General features: G+C 43.5%; 1 protein-coding gene across 6 annotated transcripts in view; it reads right to left on the bottom strand.

Annotated features, from left to right (window-relative positions):
* Positions 1-23350, bottom strand: part of FARP2 (FERM, ARH/RhoGEF and pleckstrin domain protein 2) — a 204823-nt gene that overhangs the window by 40965 nt on the left and 140508 nt on the right. For all 6 annotated transcript variants that reach the window (XR_007775960.1, XM_050965343.1, XM_050965341.1 and 3 more), the window contains 2 exons: positions 7567-7745; positions 1646-1735 (listed from right to left, as the gene is read on the bottom strand). Coding sequence is in view for 5 of the 6 variants with exons in the window: in XM_050965343.1 (XP_050821300.1) it covers positions 1646-1735; positions 7567-7745 (269 nt within the window). In the remaining variant the exon portion in view is untranslated. The remainder of the gene's footprint in view (positions 1-1645; positions 1736-7566; positions 7746-23350) is intronic.

Here is a 23350-nt window from a genome sequence, read left to right as displayed (position 1 = left end):
GGAAGGTATGAATTTGAAATGTTTATGTTATGATGTATGCATTAGTTCCAGTGTCATGGCTTCGGTGCATAGCAAGTGAGATTGAGCACCCCCTTGGCAACCGATGTAAAAAACATGCAGGCAATGTTGTCAGTCATTATATGAATTGATTCGTTCTTTATGCGAGGCAGAAAGTGTCTGCTGGCATTGTGGACTGTGCATAGCTCTAGTAGATTGATGTGTAGCCGAGTCTCCGCAAGAGACCATTTGCCTGGAACCATGTGCTGATGCCTATCAGCGAGGCGTCTGTCATTATTACTATTGATGGGGGTTCCTGTTGGAATGGGATGCCCATGCATACATTTTCTGGTCTTGTCCACCAGTGGAGAGAGTCCAAGATACAGGGTGGCACTGTAAGTCATTTGTGCAGGCTGTGCATGCTGGGTATGTATACCGAGCTTAACCAGCCCTGTAAACAGGGCATATGTAGTCCTGCATGTTGTACCACGAACGCTGAAGCTGTCATGTGTCCTAGCAGTTGCAGGACAGTACGAACCACTATTTGGGGGCTGACTCTTAACTCTGAGATAAGGTTTGTCAGAGTTGCAAATCTGTGCAGGGCAGGAATGCCTTGACTTCTATGGCACTGAGATGTGCCCCAATGAAGTCCAGTTGCTGGACAAGGATTAGAGTGGATTTTCATTCGTTTATCTGTAGCCCTAGATCCCTGAAGAGTGCTATCATCATCTGGACAGTGTGCATCCCATGTAATGAGGAAGATGTCCCCCAGTGATTGTGGTCCCATTCCCGCTCTTGAGCAGAACATTTCGCATCTCCAAAAAACCACAAATGTGCACAGGTCAATAAGAGGAGTGTCCCACCGGCAGAATATGGATAATAGGACTCCATCATTCATTTCCCATTTGTGTTCTCTTCCTCAGTCTTTCAGAAGAAGACATCTCCTGTCCCTGCATGGAGGGTGCCCAGAGAGGAGGTCTGTTGGTTTGGCTCTGGTGGGAGAGATTTCTCCATCAGTATCATTTTCAAGTGGAGATCTCGGTCACGTCAGGCTCTTGCTTTCAGATTACTGCAATGGGTGCATTTTTGCAGGACATGCACCTCCCCAAGACACTGGACATACAAAGAGTGTCCATCCAAAAAAGGCACTGCATCATGGCAAGAGCCACATTGCTTAAAGCCTGGGGAGCCAGGCATCTTAACCGTTAACTGACCCTGGTGTGGGAAAACTATGGGGAGTGTAAACTGAGAACGTTAACTTTTTTTTTTTTTTTTTACACTAAAACTATCACTAACACTAACTACAACTATTAGAAGGACTAACTACTTAAACTGTTGTTTTTAGAAGTTTGGCGAGAGTGACTAACACTGCCCCTGAGCTCAGTCTTCAGCAGAGGACAGCTGAGAAGGAACCGGATGGCTCGGGTTGTGTGTGCACTAGACGCGGCACCAACGATACCGCAAGAGCACATGCGACCTGCACAGATATTGCTCCATACATCTCCAATTGACAGTGCCAGGGCACACCGGCATCTGAAGTGGAACACCCACAGGGACAGCACTAGAAGAAGAATTTCTATTTTTTCAAGTTAATGGTTAAAAACCTGGCGTGAGGAACAACAATATTAAAGAAATTTAATTCTCTTACTACTGTAATGACTTCTAGGTCTTTCACATATGTCCGTTCAGTAGCAAGAATCTCTTTTGCTATGAAATACACCTTCTCTGTTGGATATTGCTGAAAGAAAAGAAAAACTACCAATTAGAATTAAACATACATATATTACATTTCTTATTTTTAATCATGAACTCACTTTCAACCAGTTCCTGGATCTCTCTGAGAAGAATTCAAGCAATGCTACTTTGGCAAAACTGTTGCCTCCTGCAGTGAAAATGGAATGTTTCATTTTCAAAGCACTGGTAGTCAGATCAGTGTTGGATTTCTCAAACAAACATTGAAGTTGTTGTAAATTATTTTTTATGTGAGTCTAAAGGAAACCTCTGAACTAAATTAGATCACACCACCACCTGGGACTTAGATAGCACTTTTCATTCCAAAATCTCAAAGCACTTTACAAGAGTGGGGAAGGTATTATTCCAGCTTTCACAGATTTTAAATGATTCTGTAATAAATTTAAGTATGACCTGTGTTTCTAATTCAACAGCATCAGTGTTTTGGCAGTTTCTGAATCACTCTGCTTCCATTTACTCAAAGGTGACACTAATTAGCTAAGAAGCCACAACAATCAAAATGTTTGCTGCTTCGTTGCCATGGTGTGACTATGGTAGTACTCTGCTCTATCAACATGGATACAGAGGTTTAAGTTGCAGATGCTAGATCCTGGGCCTTTCCTGATGGCTGACTTTTTAATTTTAATATCATTTGTTCTAAGAAAGCAGATGCACTATAACCCTAGGCTGAGCAGATAAGGTTTCTAGGCACAGCTGACTGGGGTTGCAAGAGTTTGTAAGAAAAACAAAGGCACTAAACAATACCAGTTTGGAAAGGCAGTGAATTCTTACTTAAGAAGAGTTACCTTCAGTTTTATCAATGCCATTTGTTCAGTGTCAAAAAACCACTGAAAGAATCACTTTGTTTCACTATATTTGGAGTCAGTTTCTTCCAAACCCCAAACGCCTATTTAAGGGTGGGGAGAATGGGAATGGACATCGAAGCAGAAGGAAGGAAATGGTGAAAACAGATTTTCTGTGGTTGCAAGAAATCAAAAGTCAAGTTGGCTTAAACACATATATTATTAAAAAATTCTTAAATAATATTGAGGGTCTGATCACATTTCAAGTTAAGACACCACTTTGTCCTTAACTCACCTTGCTGTGTGCCCAAGATCCTCAATTTATGTAAACTAGTATAGCTCAACTGAAATAATGGAGCTAAGCCATTTTACATCAGCTGAGAACCTATTTATCTTTTTGTCCCTCTTAATAGTATTACAACTTTAAAAATTATTTCCCCCTTTTTTTAAAATATATACACCAAGTAAAAGAAGAAAGGCTCCCTCTACTAAAAAATAAAATCAGTTGCATTATTTCAGGTAACCCCATTTCAATTAATTCTACTGGTATAAAAGTATCAAGGGGCACTGAACCCCTAGAGAATCTCAGAGTTATTAATATTATGGCACCAGAAAAGCACACGCATTCCACCCTATACTGTACATCACATAGCCTCACTAGCATCCTGTTGTACAGCAGGCAGGCACCAGGAGCACAGAGAGGACCATGTGGGTGCAACAGAAGTAAACGCTTTATTGGCTACAGTCCAGAAGTGATAAACAACAGCTGGCACTACTACTGGGATTAGTGAGCTCTATGACAAGTATTGGAAGCACCTTCCAATACAATTGCACAGATGACGTCTATGTATATATAAAACATACCAGATTTGACGTGTTAATACTGCACTTGTGCAAAATATTTTAATGGCTTGTCAAAAAGTCATTCTTAGGCACACTCTTCGATGGGCCCATCCTACAACATTATTTCTTCCAAATACTTGTCTAGCTCCTTTTAGGTTATTTTGTGTTTGTTGTTCCCATTATTGGTTTATTTTCGGTCAACTTCTACTGATGTAAAGAGATTCCCAAGTTCTTGTAATTTCTAATACCAGATGGAAAAGCCTGCCTATGACCTCTGCAGCAATGATACTGCTGTGCTCTGAGCTTCTGCATAGCAGGTCCTCCGAGCCCTGCTGACCAGACAGCTCTGCTCCGCTTCTCTCAATACTGGTCTTCCAGCAGCTGCCACTTACTTCATCTACAGGCTGCTGCAGGTCCTGTCTTGACCACCCAAACTACCTATGGGAGATTCTTTGGGCCTCTAGGCACGTCTCTTTCCTTTGCAATTCTCCCCACTCCACTCCACCCCACCCCCAGCCGCACTAGGAGGGTTTTCAAGCCTGCTGTGGTCTCAGTGGAAAGACAGAAGAACCTGGGTTAAGTGCGTAAGAAAGGAAAACTGAGCATGTGGGGAGAAGAGGATGGTTTGGACAGGAGAAGTGAAGGAAGAATAGAGATAGAGATGTCGGGGAAGGAGGAAAGATGGAGGGGGATAGTCCAAAGTTATATGCCAGCACTAGTTTGGAGGATGATAAATGAATGCGAGGAAGAGACAATACTTGGAGAGCAACAACTGAAAGGTGTGTGTATATAAAATACTGAAAGGTTTATTGTTCAGATGAGAAGGGGCAAGACAGGATATGTACAGGAAAGAAGCAGTGAAATGAGGAGATTGGTGAGACCACTCTGGATGAGGTAGAATTATTTCATGTTGAGATTAAATGCAATAAAGGAAATAAGTTTACAGAGGAGCTTGCTATAAGATGCTTCTTCAGAACGAGCAACAGAAAAGTCAGCAAAAATTAAAAAGCTATGCAAAAGGAACATAATGGTATTAATGAGAGACTTTAATTATTTGAACACAAACTGGGACATAAGAAGTGAAAGAAATAAATTAAATAGGCTTTTAGACAGGGCAATAAATATAAGAGATGCTGTTTTTTTAGTCTCTGCTTTGTGCTGAGTCATACAGGGCAGGTAGAGAGGCCACCATCTGTCAAAAAGAGGTCAGTCAGTTGATTGATGTAAGTACATAACACCCACAGGCTGGCCTATATACCCACTATCTTTACCTGAGCAGCAGCCAATTCAGAATCCAACTGAGGAGGAAGGAAGTTCAGAGAGTAAAAAACATGCTAAATTTTTTGCAGGGGAGGAAACAGATGGGGAAGGAAATTGGGGATTCTTTCCCGAAAAATATTTTAAAAGTGAAAGATCTTTGGAAGCATTTTATTAGCATGATAAATGTGACACTCATTCTCTTCTTTCTTTTTGTTTTAGGGCTTGTCTACACTACAAAATTAAGTTGACTTGAACTATTTTGACCTTGAGCCTCCGAATTAAGTCAATTGTGTGTGGCCACACCATGCTCATTGTCTCGATGGAGTGTCACTAGCAGCGCCTGCATCGATGCACAAAGCAGTGCATTGTGGGTAGGAATCCCAAAGTGCAACTTGCCACAGTGTGCTTTGGGAAAGTTTGTGCAGTGCCTCATGAGACCAATACATTGTCACAGGGGAGAATGGGAATATTGCATCGGCATCCCATAATGCACTGTCCTCCCTCCCTCATATCAATGGCAAACAACCCAGTGATTTTCATGCCTTAAAACTGCCACGCATACTCCATGCTTCTGGGGTTATGGTGCCTGCTCAGTTGTGCACTCTTGCTGTGAGCATCTCAAACACCTTGCGGTTTCTCCTGCAGTATTTCCAGAGCCAAAATAGGGTCTGCCGCATGGAACATAGCAATGTCCTGCAAGCAGCCCTGCTGCAAGCCATTGAAAAACACAATTCACAGTTGCTGCTGGCAGTCACAGAGCAGCTGCACTCTGTTGAGTGCCATTTCTGGTCCCATGAAACAAGCACCAGACCCATGTTTCCTCCTGTAAGCCCGATTATTAAAGCCCTCACTATTGTTTTTGCCCTCCCTCATGCACTGACTGGCTCTCCTCATTACTGACAAGATCAAAGTTACCCAGCTTTCTTCTGTCTCCTCTAACTCTGTTACTATTATTTATATTGTAGTAACTCCAAACATCATGTGAGGTGCTGTATTAACATAAAGCAAAAAGATGGTCTCTGCCCTGAAGAACTCAGAATCTGAGTTCTCTTCCTCGAATGTTCCTCATATGCAATCCTCCACTCTTCTTCTCTCCCCTCCACCTTAGAAGGCGCAGCCGTAGTAAGTGCCTGGCATTAGTTCTGAATATCTCATTCTGTTCATATCTGCTCCATTCTGCGTACCCTAATAGGTAGAGACAGGTGCACCCATCTTAGATGGAACAAGGGCATATGGTGTGGAACCAGCATGCAGAGAACTCACATAGTTGGCAGGATGATGATGTGAGGCTTCCTTGCCACTACAAACATTTCCAAGCTAAAAACTAGCTTGGTGAGGGGGGAGTTGCTCTACTTTATCTTCTTTTTAAGTTTATTTTCTAACCTTTATACATCTCTGAATGCTCCCTTCAAAGAGTCTTTAACATTTCAGTTGTCTTTTAAAATAAATATTTATAAGCAGCAAAAAGGGTATTTATTACTCTAGATAGCGTACCAACCCTCACCTAATGCCCTTTACACTGCAGAGCAGGCATGGTAATGACATCTTTTAAACTGTCTTTCAGGTGCCAACTACAGCGCTATTTCTATTTTCCCTCTCAAATCCTATTGTTCTTTCCCCACCACTGAGCCTCTTTCCTTTTCCAGAAATCCAATGCAAGTGCCAAAAAAGAGTTAACACTGCAGTTCTGCAAGCACATGGTGCCACATAAAAGCAATGACAAACTAAGGGCTACTGAACATTTTCACCAAATGTTTTGTAAGTTAGAGAAATGCTGAGGAAGACTTACCTTTACTTGTGTAATGATTTAATTTTAGTAAATGGAACTATGATTTTAAAATACAAAACAATACATAGCATACAAAAACTTAAGTTACACATTCATGTCCTGATATTTCTACAAAATTACAGCAGCACCCACCAGCACCAACACATTTATATTAGTATTCCCATTGTAAGTCTCCATCTTCCAGGCATTCATAAATAGCCTGTAAAAATTTACCATGAAACTTAAGGTCTCATCCTGGGTAAGTTTCATTTTAAGAAATTATTTTCAAGAGGAAACTGAAGCTTTAGAACTCTCAGAAGTTGACCATGTTTAAAATCAATTAGCAACAAAAATTCACCCCAAGGCTTAAAAGCTTTTTTAAATGAGTTTCAATCCAAAGGGAATGCAAATTGTCGAGATATTACACTTTTGAAAAATGAGGTATATGTGACAGAAATGGAAAAAGACTGAGTGCCACTATAATATTTATATATATATATATATATACACACACATACACACACACACACCACAATTGTTTTATTATTTCCTTTTATATATGATGCGCCTACCATAAAAATGAGTGCAGTTCAATATTTAAAAAGACAAAATAATTGTTAGCTGATACAGTGTCAAAAAACATCCACTCACCAACCTTCAAAAATAACTGAAAGCTCCCTACTCTAACTTCACCTTCTGATAAAGCCTAAGTAGTTTTTGCCACATTCTCTGTACATTAACAGATTTTAGCTCGGTGGCCCTGTCCACCCTGGGAAATTAAATCAGGTTAGAACAAAGTTTTAACTAACATGACGTTAAGCACGCAGTGAAGACAAGGACTGTCCAATCAGTTGACAATGTTAAATACCAGTGCTGTGCTTAACAACACACACACTTAAGCAACACACACACACACGACTCCAATAACAGCAATGAGGAGGACGATCCTGGCATGACGTTCTAATGCAAGAGACTCTGGGACCCCAAGGTCAACATACTCCCACTGAATTTTCATTGTAGGAGCTTGCAAACACTAAGTTTGTATTAGCACAAAATATCATTAATAGTAACGAAGAATATACAGAGAATTGCATCAGAATCCATGCTAAGTCAATACACATGCCTCACTCATTGCTTAGGTTCTCTGTAGTGCCATTGCCTTACCTTGCGTTTTACTTCCTCTTCCTCTTCCTCCCGGGCACTGCCAGCATCGCTCAGGACAGGACTCAGAAGAGGAGATGAACCCTGGCTAGCTGGGTTCAAATTCACCTGAAATGTGGGGTTCAAGCTCTGTGGACTCTTGAATTTGAAAGAAGAGAGCTGAGGGTGGTCCATTGAGAGGCCTAGAATTGGAGAAGGAAGGAAAGATGGATTGGGAAATGAGAAAAGATATGTTATGACAATGGTTTATCTAAAAAAGACCACTTGCCTACCAGTAATGCAAAGATTAGCCAATAACTATAATCTTATATTACTTCAAAAATGCCAAAGAAGCTGGCACACAAACATTTTCAAGCAGATTGAAATCTCTTGGAATAATTGAGTAATCTATACAATTGAGCTATTAGCTGGCAGTTAGATATAGTTTGAGCTATTGAACACAACCCGGATAGGGACTAATGAAATGGCTCAGTTCCCCCTTATTGTGTTAAATAGTGACCAGTACAGATTACTTTTACAGAAGAATACATTTTTACATTTTCCTTTTTTAAAATTAGAATTCTCTTTAGCCCCAGAGAGAAGCTAGGACACGTTATTGTAGTAAGTATTTCTTCAGAAAGCATTGAGCAAGGGAAGTGGGGGAGGAAGGAATGGAAAAATCTTTCATGAATTCAGAATTTGTGGAATATCTGATCTCAATATCTGTGTTTCTGGAGGTGGGGAATATGCTGCTAGACACACAGGGACCACATACTATATTCCACCTTAGGCTCTCTAGATAGACAAAATTTGTTAAATATTTGAGCTAAATGTTTTACTGACTTCAACAAATGAAACTGATCTTGTAACACTGGAGCATACAGAATTTTTAGCTAGGTAGAAGAGAATCTTGTAGCATTCTTCAGTAATTCAAAGGGTATGGACGGTACACGGGGCAAATAACTAGACAAAGATGCTTTGCTCTAGTAGAGTTATTTTGGGAGGGCAAAAAATAAAGCAGGGACATGTGTTATTCAAATTATCATGACCACAATATTTCAGACAAAGTAAAACGTTGTTTTCCTAAACCCTCCCTCTGATAATGAGTCAAATTCTGTAAGTCTAGACCTCTGAACCAGTTCTAAGCACTCAACACAGAATCATAGGACTGGAAGGGACCTTGAGACGTCATCTAGTCCAGTGCCCTGAACTCATGGCAGGACTAAGTATTACCTAGACCATTCCTTACAGGTGTTTGCCTAACTTGCTCTTAAAAAGCTCCAGTTATGGAGATTCCACAACCTCCCTGGGCAATTTATTCTGGTGCTTAACCACCCTGACAGTTAGGAAGTTTTTCCTAATGTCCAACCTAAACCTCCTTTGCTGCAATTTAAGCCCATTGCTTCTTGTCCTATCCTCAGAGGTTAAGAACAACAGTTCTTCTCCCTCTTTCTTGTAACAACCTTCTATGTTCTTGAAAACTGTTATCATGCCCCCTCTGAGTCTTCTCTTTTCCAGATTAAACAAACCCAATTTTTTTCAATCTTCCCTCATAAGTCATGTTTTCTATACCTTTAATCATTTTTGTTTCTCTTCTCTGGACTTCCTCCAATTTGTCCACATCTTTCCTGAAATGTGGCACCCAGAACTGGACACAATACCCCAGTTAAAAATGTAATGCTTTCCATCCTCAAAGGGCTCTACAAACATTAACCTATGCTTGCAACACCCCACTGCGGTATGTATGTATTATTATTTGTTTTACAGACGGAAAACAGGGCTAAGTAACTTGCCCAAGGCCACAGAGCGAATCAGTGACAGTTAAGAATTAGAACCCAGGAGTTCCTTTCTCAGATAGTTGTGTTCAGCCCATTAGACCAAACTGCCTCAGAGCTGCTACTGGAACAATGGACTGTACAGCAAGTGCTCATTCCTCCAAAGACACAGCTCAATCACTCTTCTGAAACGTGCTTGAATTTACACAATGTTCACTATATGATAATCTATCTTTCCCATTATAAACCCCTTTTTTCAGAGGATTACATGTCAGTATAAAACAGATTCCAGGTTGACACCAGTTAATGCTCCACACTGGCACTCCCACTCCAAAATCCACTTTGTGTAATCTCAGCACATACTGTGACCTTTGTTATATTCAACACCAGCTTTTCAGATAGATTCTCCTCCTGTAGGCAGATTACTAAAATCATTAAAAAAAACAACCTACACTATACACATTCAAAAATATCAGCCCACAGGAACAGAACTGTAAATGAGACACTCAATATCTTTTAACAAAAAATAAAAAGCAGAGATTAACTGACTGAAGGAGAGCCAGTCATGATATACTTTGATATACTTTTGGCAAGAGATAGTTGCTGTTTGTTTGGCTCAGGAAGCAAAACTACTTAATTGCGTGGCTGCAGCATGACAATGATGAGGAAGCAAATGCATATTTTCACATTGACAAATGCAGGAAGCTAAACGCAATTGCACTCGGTCACCTGGAAGAGATTCAGATTATCAAGGCTGTAAAGTTAACTATTAACACACTTCAGCAAAATCATTATCAAGTGTCTATTGTTTCTGCCTGTGTATTTTCTCATTTCAATTGCTTTTAGTCTACCAGACCTATAACACAGGAAAGTTCGAATAGCTAACATTTTGTTTTTACATATGAAAATACTGCAGGAAAAGTAGTTTACTAGAAGTTTGCCTTTATATATGAATGAAGTTAAAATGAGATGGAAAATAATTACCCTTTTTTGACATTAAAAAAGTGCAGCAAAAGTGCCACAGAAATCATAAAGACTTCCTATATATTCAGAAATTAGCACCAAGCAGCTGCAACTATTCCAAATATTGTGGTCTCAACTACTTTAATGGAAGCAATAATATTCAGAGAGAAGGGGAGAATGAGGTATAATTTCCTGCAGCCTATTTCAAATGACTTGTTCCAGTATTGACTCATGTTACCAGCTCAAAATATGGGGAGAAACCCAGGAAATTAATCTAGACATTTGTTCTTCTTTATCTGATTTCAAATACTATTTTTCTTGACATCAATGTAAGATTATGAAAATCAGAAGCATATTCAACTAATTAAGTCTGAAAATATGTACATTAAAAAATGTAGGTACCTGGTATTTTCTTTCAAGTTTGATTTTTAGAAAAAGGGACAAACTAGGTCTAAATGCAATATATTACTTAGGCTATAAGCTCTTCTAGGCAGGGATCGTTCTCCTCTGCGTCCTTGTGCGTTGGTGTGGTGTAGGGCAACAGTGTCTATCATGTTTGTGTCACTGGGATACGAGTAAGGACTTATTCATGGAAGATGTTACAACAATTGCAGTTTTATAATATGTGGGATTAGACTACTGGCAAATTCTTTAAAGGGACAGTAGCAACCTATTTAGGACCCCAATCTTCTCTTTTCTAGAAAGTATAGTAAAATCTCACATAAAAAAAGTTCCTAAAAAATTAGTGTTATTTGAAATATGATTTTAAAAGTTTGATACAAATGCACATATCACCTGTTACGGTTAGCAAAAGGTGTTTAAACACATTACAAATGCAGATTTCAATTTCAGTTCTCTCAGAAAACTATTACAAACTTATTATGTACTTCTAATAGAGCAGCAACGGGGAAATCTTCTGGCAAGTTGTGGAGTGGCTCCCATAGCCTCTTCTGGTTGATAAAGGATAATGGAAGGATCCAAGTAGTAGTTTAGGAAGTGCCCACCATTTTCAGTGGCTGTTTAAGGTAGAAACCTGCTAAATATTTATAAATTGGTGGCAATACGTTCAAAGTGTTTGTCTGGTTTCTGTTCTGGGCAGATGATGGCCCACTGAAGTATTCCCACCCTAAAAAGCAGGCATCAGTATCCATGGATATTACAAGAGAATTACTTTACTTAAGAAAGGCAGATTTTGATATCTAGTTGACAGAGCCTCTTTAATCTTCTACATCAAGCCAGAACACAACACTAAAAATGAGCATTTGCTCATTGCAGTTTTTCTTTTAATATAAAGCAAGAATGGGGGATGCATTATGAAACTGGGATGCATGTACAAGCATGCAAAAAACTCTCAATTTGCTCTTGTTCTTGCTTTAGCTACAATAAATAAAATTATGCTCTCACATCCTGTGCAGTCACACTGAAATCAATAAAACTTTGCCTGTATGAAGGCCGGATTTGACTCAACGAGCTGTATGCTCTAAACCAAAAACTCAGTACCTTTAAAAATACTGCTCCTTTAAAAACAGTAATACATGTTTCAAAGACAGACATAAATTGTCCTAAAGGGCAAATATAGGTGTGTGTATATAAAATTATAGCTGTGGGTGGGAAATTAAAAGCCTTCAACATTGCCTGAATGTTACCATTGTTTTCAATGGATGCAAAATTAGTCCGATGTGGATTGCTTTTGAAAATTTCTATCCTATAGCTGCTGTACCAATATTAGTAAAATGTTCATTATTTTATTGCTGTTTGTTCATAAGCTCTCCTTTCACAAGGCCATAAGGAAGAGCGATGGCCTTTATCAAAGAAGCTAGCGCCCCAGACCAACACATAATCATCAAAATCAAAACTTGTTCACCTACAGTTTTTTGAAGGATATCCCAAACATGCCAAAGATTTTGTTTCGACACAGCCATTACTGGAATACCTTAAACACTTTCTACATGTAGACTGGGAATCCATTTTCTAAAAGTTGATTATCTTCACTGAATAGGGATGTGAGCAGCTAAACTGAAGATCATGGGGAAAAATAGTTTAGGACTATATACAACACTGGTCATAAGTAGGATGTGGTTCTTTGGGATCTGCTCATTTAAAAAAACACTTTGCTTTTAACTCAGATGTTGTAATTACTATATCTTACCTTTAATGTTTTCTTCAAGGACACACTTGATTCAGATCCCTTTAGATTCAAGATTAACATAATTATCTTCTTAAAATGTATGTTTTTCCCCCACTCAAATGTTGTTAAAGTACTTCTCTGTTCTCTAAATCCAGACTAGTTTGTTGAAGAATGGGCAACTTATTAGCCACAGGGCTCCTTGTTAGCTTGGCCAACTAGTGTGCTCAGAGTACTAGTAGTTATTACTTTCCTGAACTACTAGGAATTTATCCCTCTGTCCATTTGAAACTTGGGGTGTGAGGATATGGAGGAGTATGGGAGGCAAAGATCTGAAAAGTTGTTACATGACATGAAGAACAAAGTGCTCATTCAGGCAGTACGAGGAAAAAAGAGTTTGGGAGGCACAGTTCTAAGTCTGAGGCATGAATTTGTTACATCAGCAGAAAACTGCTTCTGGCTCAGCATTACGGACAACAACCAGAGGACACACCAGGGAGATGTCACCATTGTACTGGTCAAGTTTAAAGACTAAAGTGAAACTGACAATGATGCACAATGATGGCCACTTTCTATAAATCTCCAGTTTGTCTTCCTCTAGTGCTGTCAACTAGTTTGCCGCTTTCATTTTTATTGTACTATCCATATTTCATAGTTTGAACTGGAAAACAATCAGCAGATATTACCTTTTAATCCCCAGAATTTAGAGCTAAGGACTGTGTTTATTGAGATGTAATAAGTTGTTAAAAGAAAATCACATACATACTGTGCCACAAAAAAATTAATGTTATAGCTAGGAAATAAACAAAATAAATCAAATTCACAGTAGTTCGGAAGGAAAACATTATGTATGTCTTCCAACGCCCACACAATAGCGTGGGAAAGCAAGATGAACAGAAAGTATTTGAAAATACATACAGTACACAAAAGGCTGCTTAAACAGAGGTTCTTCTCTAAAAAGTGACTGTGCAAACATAGCATCCTCAACAGATAAGTTTTCTGTATGCATTCAGAGCCATTTGTCATATTAGTGACAAACATATATTTATATTCTTTTTTCCCCTCTGGTCAGCTGTGTAAAGCTTCTACAGCTATAAGGGGGTGAGCTCAGTTCTATTTCTTCTCACACATCAGAATTAAGAAACTTCTAGTTACTAGGGCCAAATTCTATCCTTGGTTACAAATGTGTATCCCTATTAAAAAGAATGAGGTTGTCCAGGTCTGAGGGTAGAACCTGGGCTACAGAATTATTATATCTGGCCTACAAATGCTGCACAAGCCAAAAAGAACACAGCTTGGCTTCCAGAACTGTAAACTCAGGCTAGGATCTGACAGTTAAAAGTATTCTGACATGCAAGCAGAGCTCATTTGAGTCGGAGTCACTGAGACTCAATTTAGATGGAAAGCCTATGATGCCATTTTACAGTTATTTTTCAGAGTAGCTCTCCACTCAGATCCCAAACTTAAAAAAAAAATTAAATAAATCACAATACAGTTTAAAACCATATATTTGAATGTGTTTCTTGATATGGATATAAAAATAAATAATTTGGGACCTGTAGATTCGGGGTGAGTAGATTACATTCTGAAAACGTTCTACATGTCAAGAGATTACTAACACCTAAAGTAATGTAAGGAAGGCAGTGAATTCAGGTTCTTTAATTGCTGAAGTGTTAATGAGGTCATCAGATGCTGCAGAGGAAGCAAGACAGTTACTTTTTCGTAACTGGTGTTCTTCAAGATGCGCTGCTCATGTCTATTCCACAATAGGTGTGCATGCTCGCCACATGCACCGGTGCCGGAAGTTTTTCCCCTAGCAAAAGCTGTGAGGAGAGAGGAAGTGCCCTCCACGACCCCTGGAATGGTGGCTGCCTGGCACGGTATAAGGGGGAGCTGCGTGCCCCCCCCCACCTTCAGTTCCTTCTTGCCAGACAACTCCGAAAGAGGGGAAGGAGGGCGGGATGTGGAATAGTCAGGAGCAACACATTTTCTTCTTCGAGTGATTGCTCGGGTGTATTCCACAATAGGTGATTCCAAGCTATACCTTCTGGAGGTGGACAGGAGTTCACAAGTCCTCGGGACGGAGTACTGCCCTGGCGAACCAGGCATCATCCCTGGTTTGGGAGACTATTGCATAGTGCGAGGTGAACGTGTGCACTGAAGACCATGTGGCAGCCCTACAAATGTCCTGTATGGGGACGTGGGCCATGAAGGCAGCTGACGAGGCCTGTGCCCAGGTCAAGTATGCCCTCACAATAGGCAGTGGAGGGACACCTGCCAGCTCATAACAGGACCGGATGCATGAAGTGATCCAGTTGGAAAGCCGCTGGGTGGAAATCAGCTGGCCTCTTGCGCACTCAGCTGAGGCGATGAACAGTTGCGAGTTCTGAACGGCTTGGTCTGCTGGAGGTAGAAAGCCAGAGCCCGCCTCACATCGAGTGTCTGGAGGCAGCACTCCTCACTAGTCACGTGAGGCTTGGGGCAGAGGATTGATAGAAAAATGTCCTGACCCATGTGGTAGGCAGAGACCACCTTTGGGAGGAAAGCAGGATTTGAGCAGAGCTAAACATTGTCCTTATGAAAGACTGTATACGGCAGCTTGGAGGTCAAGGCCGTGAGCTCCAAGACCTGCCTGGTCGACGTGACAGCAACCAGGAAGGCCATCTTTCACAAAAGGTGAGACCAGGAACAAGTGGCCAATGGTTCATACGGGGGCCCCGTAAGATGAGCCGGCACCAGATTCAGGTCCCGTTGTGGGACCAGGGGTTTAGAATATGGATAAAGCCAGTCCAAACCCTTAAGAAGCCAGCCAGTCATAGCATGGGAGAACACAGTGTGTTCTTGCACCAGTGGATGGAAGGCCGATATGGATGCCAGGTGTAACCTGACTGATGAGGGAGCCAGGCCCTGGGCCCTTAGGTGGAGGAGGTAATCAAGGATAAACTCGATTGGGGCAGCCATTGGGGATACCCTTTGGTCTGCCACCCACCGAGAAAACCGAGACCACTTCACCATGTAGGAGCAGCGAGTGGAGGGCAGTCTACTTTCGAGGAGGACACGCTGAACCTGTTCTGAGCATGTCCTTTCCTCGCCACCTAGCCACTGAGCAGCAACACCATGAGGTGAAGAGCTGCCATGTTGGGGTAGAGGAGGTGGCCCTGGCCCTGAGAGAGCAGGTCCGGGCGGAGCTGCAACAGCGAAGCCACCGCCAGGCCCAAGAGGGTCCCATACCAGTGCTGCCTGAGCCACGCCGGGGCAATGAGGAGGACCCTAGATTTATCCATCTTGATTTTCTCCAGGACTCTGCCAATCAGAGGAAACGGGGGAAAGCGTAGAGAAGCTGGCCTGACCAGGATAGGATAAAGGCATCAGAGATAGCGCCCTTCCCTAGGCCCCCCCCCGGAGCAGAACTGGGGGCATTGTCAGTTCTTTCGGGTCGCGAATAGGTCCACCTGGGGAGTTCCCCACCTTCTGAAGAGCTGGTGGGCGACTTCCAAGTGTAGAGACCACCCGTGCTGAGAGAAAAAAATCTCTGCTCAAGCGATTCACCCTCAAGTTCTGGGCACCCAGCAGGTGAAAGGCTTTTAGGTGGATGTCATGGGCTATACAGAAGTCCCACAGACTGAGGATTTCGTGTCAGAGGCCAGAGCATCCGGCCCGGCCTTGCCTGTTGATATAGAACATTGAGGCCGTCTTGTCTGTGAGGATCCTGACTACCTTGCCCGTCAGGTATGAGCGGAAGGCCATACAACGCCACTCGCACCACCCTGAGTTCCTTGATGTTTATATGAAGGGTCAGGTCTTGCAGAGACCACAGGCATTGGATCTGAAAATTGCTCACATGGGCCCCCCAGCCCAGGTCCGATGAATCAGACACTAGCTTCAACAATGGGGCCCTATCCCTGAATGGGACCTCTTGGAGCATGTTGCTTGGGGTGGACCACCACCGCAGGGGGGTGATCATCGAGTTCGACATGGTGAGAACCTTGTCCATTCAGTCTGTGGCCTGGTAGAACTTCGAGGCTAGCCAGAGCTGGAGGGGCCTCATCCTGAGTTTGGCACGGTGGACCACATATGTGAACGCCAACATGTGACCTAGCCACTGCAGGCAAGCCCTGGCTGTCATCACCAGGAAGCTTGCAACCGAGTCGATGAGCCCTTTCAGGGTCTCAAACCTGTCTGGGTGGAGAGAGGTCCTGGCTGATGTTGCATTCAGGAGCGCCTCGATAAACTCTATGCATTGGACCAGGACTAACTTGGACTTGGTGTTGTTTACCAACAAGCCCAGGGCAGTGCATGTGGACAGGAGTGCCACATGATTCCTCACCTGCAATCAGGAGGTGCTCTTGACCAGCCAGTCATCCAGATAGGGGAATATCTGGACCCCCCTGGCGCCTAAGGTAGGCTGCTACCACTCATATGCACTTTGTAAAGACCCTGGGGGCAGTGGACAGACCAAATGGGAGGACCATGGATTGGTAGTGATTCTGTCCCACCACGAAATGGAGGAAGCACCTGTGCACTTCAAATATGTGGATGTGGAAGTACGTGTCCTGTAGAATGAGGGCAGCGTACCAGTCCCTGGGATCCAGGGAGGGGATGATGGAGGCCAGGGAAACCATATGGAACTTGAGTTTCACCATGTACTGGTTCAGGTCTCGCAGGTCTATGATGGGCCTGAGCCCCCCTTTGGCCTTTGGGATAAGGAAATACCGGGAGTAATACCCCTTGCCCAGGAACTCCTTGGGCACTGCCTCTATTGCTCCTAGCTCCAGGAGCCGCCTGACCACTTGCTCGAGCAGAGCCTCGTGCGACAGGTCTCCCAAGAGGGACGGGGGCAGGGGGTGGTTGGGCGGGAAGGACATAATGGTGTTGAGGACCCACTGGTCTGAGGTGAGCTGCGACCCCTCCGGGAGGAAAGCATACAACCGACTGGAAAAAGGGAGCTTTATTGGGGGTCAATCCCTGCTGAGAACCGGTAGGGTATCCCGAGCGTTCCATCAAAAACGCCTTTTACCCACCTGCTTGCCCTTAGAGGACCCAGGCTGGGGGGCAGGCATTTTCTATAGTCCCACTGCTTCTTATAGGCGGCTTTGTACTTTGGGAGGGCAGCCTGGGCAGGAGCCTCCTGCAGCTTGAATCTGGGTTTTGCTGGAGCAGGGACATAGAGGCCCACGGTCTGGAGGGTTGTGCAGGAGTCTTCCATGCCATGCAGCCTTACGTCTATTTCTTCAGAAAACAGAGCCTTCCCGCTGAAAGGGAGATTCTGCATTGATGACTGCGCTTCGCTGGATAGCCCAGAGCGCGAGAGCCAAGACGCTCATCTCATGGACACCGCCTTGCGGTCGTGTCTGCTTCATCTGAAGCAGCCTCCAGGAGCACCTTAAACTCCTTTTTATTGTGCTCCTGGGAGTCCTCAAACTTGGGGAGGGATCCCCAGAGATTAAACTCGTAGCAACCCAGGAGAGCCCGATGGTTTGCTACTCTCAGCTGGAAGCTTGACGACAAATAAAATTTTCTCCTAAAGTATCCAGCCTCTGAGGGTCTTTGTTCTTAGGGCTGCTCCTGCCATTTCCTGTGGTTGACTGACTCGACCACCAAGGAGTTGGGTGCCAGGTGGGTATACAAATACTTGCGCCCCTTAGTGGGTACAAAGACTTGCGTTCCATCTTCTTAGATGGATGGGAGCCAACGAGCCTGGCGTTTGCCACAGGGCATTTGAAATTCTTGCCACCCCTTCATGGAGCGGCAAGGCCCAGTGCCGAGGGGAATATCACATTGAACAGGGAGTCCAAGGGCTTCTCTATCTCCTCTGCCTGGGGGTGGACGCTCGCTGCCACCGTATTTAAGTGGTCTTGGTGGGCCCGGTAGACCTCCTGCGGGGCCACAATCAGCTCCTCCGGACGGGACGGGACGAGGAGGCCGGTGCGGTGCTTTAGGTGTTGGCTGGCACCGGAGGATCCACCACCTGGTCGGACTCTGGGCACGGTGCTGATGACACGGGTCCCCACCGACTCCTTTCTTGGTGGTCTAGGGATGGAGGCCGGCGGTGCTTCCAACGCTCCGGCCACCAAGCGAGTCCCCACCAGAGACTGCACCGGAGGCCACAGTGCCCACTTGTACCACTGGGCTGGCCACGACACTAGGTGCCACTGCACTTGCTGAGGCACCGGTGGGGCTGGCTGTTCAGGCTGGCTAGCCTGGCCTGTATACGGGTGGCTGTAAGTGGAGGCCAGGCTGGCATATGAAACCGCTGCTGCCTTTGGACCAGGAGTAGTGGCGGTGCCGGGATCTGCATCAGCCACAGGACCGCAATCTCGAGGCGGAGGAACGGCACCGACGGCAGTAGCTGCTCCGTGAATGGCATCGACAGGTGGACCCATGAGACACCGACAACCGAAGCCATGGTGCCGTGGCGGAGACTTGGAGCGGGAGTCCAAGCTGGAATGGCATCAATGGTCATGCCGCAACTGACTGTGGTACCTCCAAGACGAGGACTGTTAATAACGTCCGCCGCAGTCCCATCGATATTCGCTCCGCAAAGACAAGCGGTGCCGGGAGTCCCGGTCAGATGGCACCCATCCAGACAGTCTGGCCGGCATCGAGGGCGATCCACATGGACTGAGCCCTGAATGGTTGCTGGGCGGTGAGCGGTGTAGGGAATGTTCCCTTGACTAAGACAGGGCCGGCAGCGACTGCAGCGATCCCAGCGGCAGCTTGCCCCTTGAACATTGGGCCAAAATCGGCAGAGCTCTGGGCACCGGCATGGACATGATGTCCCTGGCCAGCTGGAGGGCTTCGGGCTTAGATGGCATCCGGACATCCGGAGAGGCCTGCTCCGCAGGGGCCACACTACTCTGCTCAACGTGACTAGGAAGCCTAGGGCCCGGTGGGAATTGAGGGCTACCCGACATGGGCCTAGCCTCTGTCCCAGACTTCCCTCGGTGCTGTTGCGAAGAGGGAGTCTCTCCAATCCTCTTGGCATGTCCCATGGAAGGGGAGCGGTGACAACTGGTCAATGGTACCAGAGGGTCTCCACGTACTGATGCCGCAGTGCCGGGTACCGGTTTGGAGCCATGTGCCAGGATCGGGGCCAGTGTCGACTCCATCAGGATGGCCTGGAGTCTAATGTCCCTTTCTTTTTTGGTCTGGGGCTTGAACGACTTGCAGATCTTGCACCTTTTGCTGATATGGGTTTCTCCCAAGCAGCGCAGACACTCCGTGTGCGGGTCCCTCCTTCGCATAGAATGCCTACAAAAGCCCCGGACCAGGTTCACTAACTAACTGAAATAGCTAACTGACTACAGGTACTAATGAATGAACAAACAGTTCTGGGGACAAGCTGCAGCAAAGCTAGAGCTGAGCAGTTCTGACGCACCTTCACTGGACGCAAGAAGAAACTGAGGGTGGAGGAAGCTGCACGCTCCCCTTATACCGTGCCAGGCAGGCGACACTCCAGGGGGGCGCTCTCCCCCTACGGGTACTCCTAGGAGAAAAACGTCCAGCACTGCTATTTTGGCAGATAACTTTTCCAATTCACCATAAAAAGGTAGTGCCCCACTGTGTTTAAACCAGTGTTTCTCAACCCTTCTGATACCAGGGAATGGCTTGCTGCCTTCCTAAACTGTGTCAGAGAGATCTGAGGGACAGGCACCGGTCCACAAACCGGTCATTGTAAAACACTGGTCTAAACAACCAGAGGACATATGGTGCACATTACTTATTTCTACCTCTTTTCATTCCACTAATAGCATTTTAATGTGATTTTACATGTGAATTTCTTTTAAGAAATATAGTGTATGGAATAAAGTTTCACTTTTCACTATTAGGATCTGATCCAAACACCACTGAAAGACTCCCAGTGACTTCAGATGGGCTTTGGATCAATCCCTGAATACCTAAATAGTACAGTATTATGCGAGCAGTGACACCATTGTGCTAAGAGCACATTTTTATACACATTACACAACATCATGTAAGAACATAGGAACAGCCATTTTGAGTCAGACCAAAGGTCCATCTAGCCCAGTATCCTGTCTTGAGACGGTAGACAATGTCAGGTGCTCCAAAAGGAATGAACAGAACAGGTAATCAAGTGATCCATCTCGTTGCTCATTCCCAGCTTCTGGCAAACAGAGGCTAGGGACACTATTCCCGGCCATCCTTGCTAATAGCCATTGATGGACCTATCCTCCATGAATCTATCTAGTTCTTTTTTGAAACCCTATTATAGTCTTAGCCTTCACATCTCTGACAAGGAGTTCCACAGGTTGACTGTGCGTTGTGTGAAAAAATTCTTCGTTTTAAACCTGCTGCCTATTAATTTCATTTGGCAGCACCTAGTTTGTGTGTTATGAGGAGGAGTAAATAACACTTCCTTATTTACTTTCTATAAAATCATGACCGGCCTGGAGACCTCTATCATATCCCCCCCTTAGTCGTCTCTTTTCCAAGCTGAAAAGTCCCAGTCTTATTAATCTCTCCTCATACGGCAGACATTCCATACCCCTAATAATTTTTGGTGCCCTTTTCTGAACCTTTTCCAAGTTCAATATATCTTTTTTGAGATGGGGTGACCACAGCTACATGCAGTATTCAAGATGTGGGCATACCATTGACTTATATAGCGACAATATGGTATTTTCTATCTTATTGATTCCCAACATTCTGTTTGCCTTTTTGACTGCCGCTGCACATTGAGTAGATGTTTTCAGAGAACTATCCACAATGATTCCAAGATCTCTTTATTGAGTGGTAACAGCTAATTTAGACCCCATCATTTTATATATATAGTTGGGATTATGTTTTCCAATGTGTATTACTTTGCATTTATCAACATTAAATTTAACCTTGCCATTTTGTTGCCCAGTCACCTAGTTTTGAGAGATCCTTTCGCAGCCCTTCGCAATCTGCCTGGGACTTAACTATCTTGAGTAGTTTTATACCATCTGCGAATTTTGCCACCTCGCTGTTCCCCTGTTTCCAAGATCATTTATGAATATGTTAAATAGGACTGGACCCTGCACAGATTCCTGGGGTATACCCTATTTACCTCACTCCATTCTGAAAACTGATCATTTATTCCTACCCTTTTTTTCTTATCTTTTAACCAATTACCAATCCATGAGAGAACCTTCTTTACTATAGTTTCAACCAGTTTGCCCTGTACTGAAGTCAGCTTCACCAGCCTGTAACTGCCAGGGTCTCCTCCGGAGCGCTTTTTAAAAATTGGTGTCACATTAGCTATCCTCCAGTCATTTGGTACAGAAGCTGATTTAAATGATAGGTTACAGACTACCATTAGTAGTCCTTCCTCTCTTCAGAACTCTTGGGTGAATACCATCTGGTCCTGGTGACTTACTGTTTAGTTTATCAATTTGTTCCAAAACTTTCTCTAATGACACCTCAATCTGAGACAGTTACTTAGATTTGTCACCTAAAAAGAATGGCTCAGGTTTGGGAATCTCACTCACATCCTCAACCCGAAGACCGATGCAAAGAATTTATTTAGTTTCTCCACAATGGCCTTGTTGTCCTTGAATGCTCCTTTAGCATCTCAATCACCAAGTGGCCTCACTGGTTGTTTAGCAGGCTTCCTGCTTCTGATGTACTTAAAAAGTAATAGCAACTTTTTTTGAATCTTTAACTAGCTGTTCATGAAATTCTTTTTTGGCCTTCCTATTTATATTTTTACACTTCGTTTGCCAGAGTTTATGCTTCTTTCTACTTTCCTCACTAGGATTTAATTTCCACTTTTTAAAAGGATGCCTTTTTGCCTCTCACTGCTTCTTTTACTTTGTCGTTTAGCCATGGTGGCTCTTTTTTTGGTTCTCTGACTGTGTTTTTTAACTGGGGCGATAACATTTAAGTGGAACCTCTATTATGGTGTCTTTAAAAAGTTTCCATGCAGCTTGCAGGGATTTTACTTTTGGTGCTGTATTTTTTAATTTCTGTTTAACTGACCTCCTCATTTTTGTGTAGATCCCCTTCCTGAAATTAAATGCTACAGTGTTGAGCCACTGTGATGTTTTTCCTGCCACAGGGATATTAAATTTAATTATATTATAGTCACTATTACCAAGAGGTCCAGCTATATTCATTTCTGGACCAGATCCTGTGCTCCACTTAGGACTAAATCAAGAACTGCCTCTCCTCTTGAGAGTTCCAAGACTAGCTGCTCCAAGAAGCAGTCATTTAAAGGTGTCATTGCTGCAGCCGTCCTGAGGTAACATGTACCCAGTCAATATGGGGATAGTTGAAATCCCCCACTGTTATTATTGACTTTTGTATTTTAACAGCCTCTCTAATCTCCCTGAGCATTTCACAGTCACTATCACCATCCTGGTCAGGTGGTCTGCAATATATCCCTACTGCTATATTCTTATTATTCAAGCATGGAACTACTATCCATAGAGATTCCATGTACAGTTTGGTTCACTTAAGATTTTTATTTCATTTGATTCTATGCTTTCTTCCACATATAGTGCCACTCCCTCACCAGCATAAACTGTTCTGTCCCTCCGATATATTTTGTATCCTGGTATTACTATGTCCCTCTGATTATCCTCATTCCATCAAGTTTCTATGATGCCTATTATATCAACATCCTCATTTAATAGAGGCACTCTAGTTTACCCATCTTATTATTTAGACTTCTAGCATTGGTATATAAGCACTTAAAACTTGTCACTTTTTAGCTGTCTGCCATTACATGATGTAATTAAATAGGACTTTTTTTTCTTTTGACTATTTCTCACCAGATCATACCTGTATTTTATCATCTTCCATCCTCTCCTCCTTATTAAGACATAGGGAATCTTCATTTATAGATCTTCCTCTAAGGGATGTCCATACCACGTGCTCCTCTGCACCTGTCTGCTTTCCCCCAGCCCTTAGTTTAAAAACTAATGTAAAGTGTAATGAAAAGTGTACCTTATCCTGGATA

This window comes from Gopherus flavomarginatus, chromosome 8 (genome assembly GCF_025201925.1).
Source record: "Gopherus flavomarginatus isolate rGopFla2 chromosome 8, rGopFla2.mat.asm, whole genome shotgun sequence".
NCBI lineage: Eukaryota > Metazoa > Chordata > Testudines > Testudinidae > Gopherus > Gopherus flavomarginatus.
This window is presented reverse-complemented; position numbering and strand designations above follow the sequence as displayed.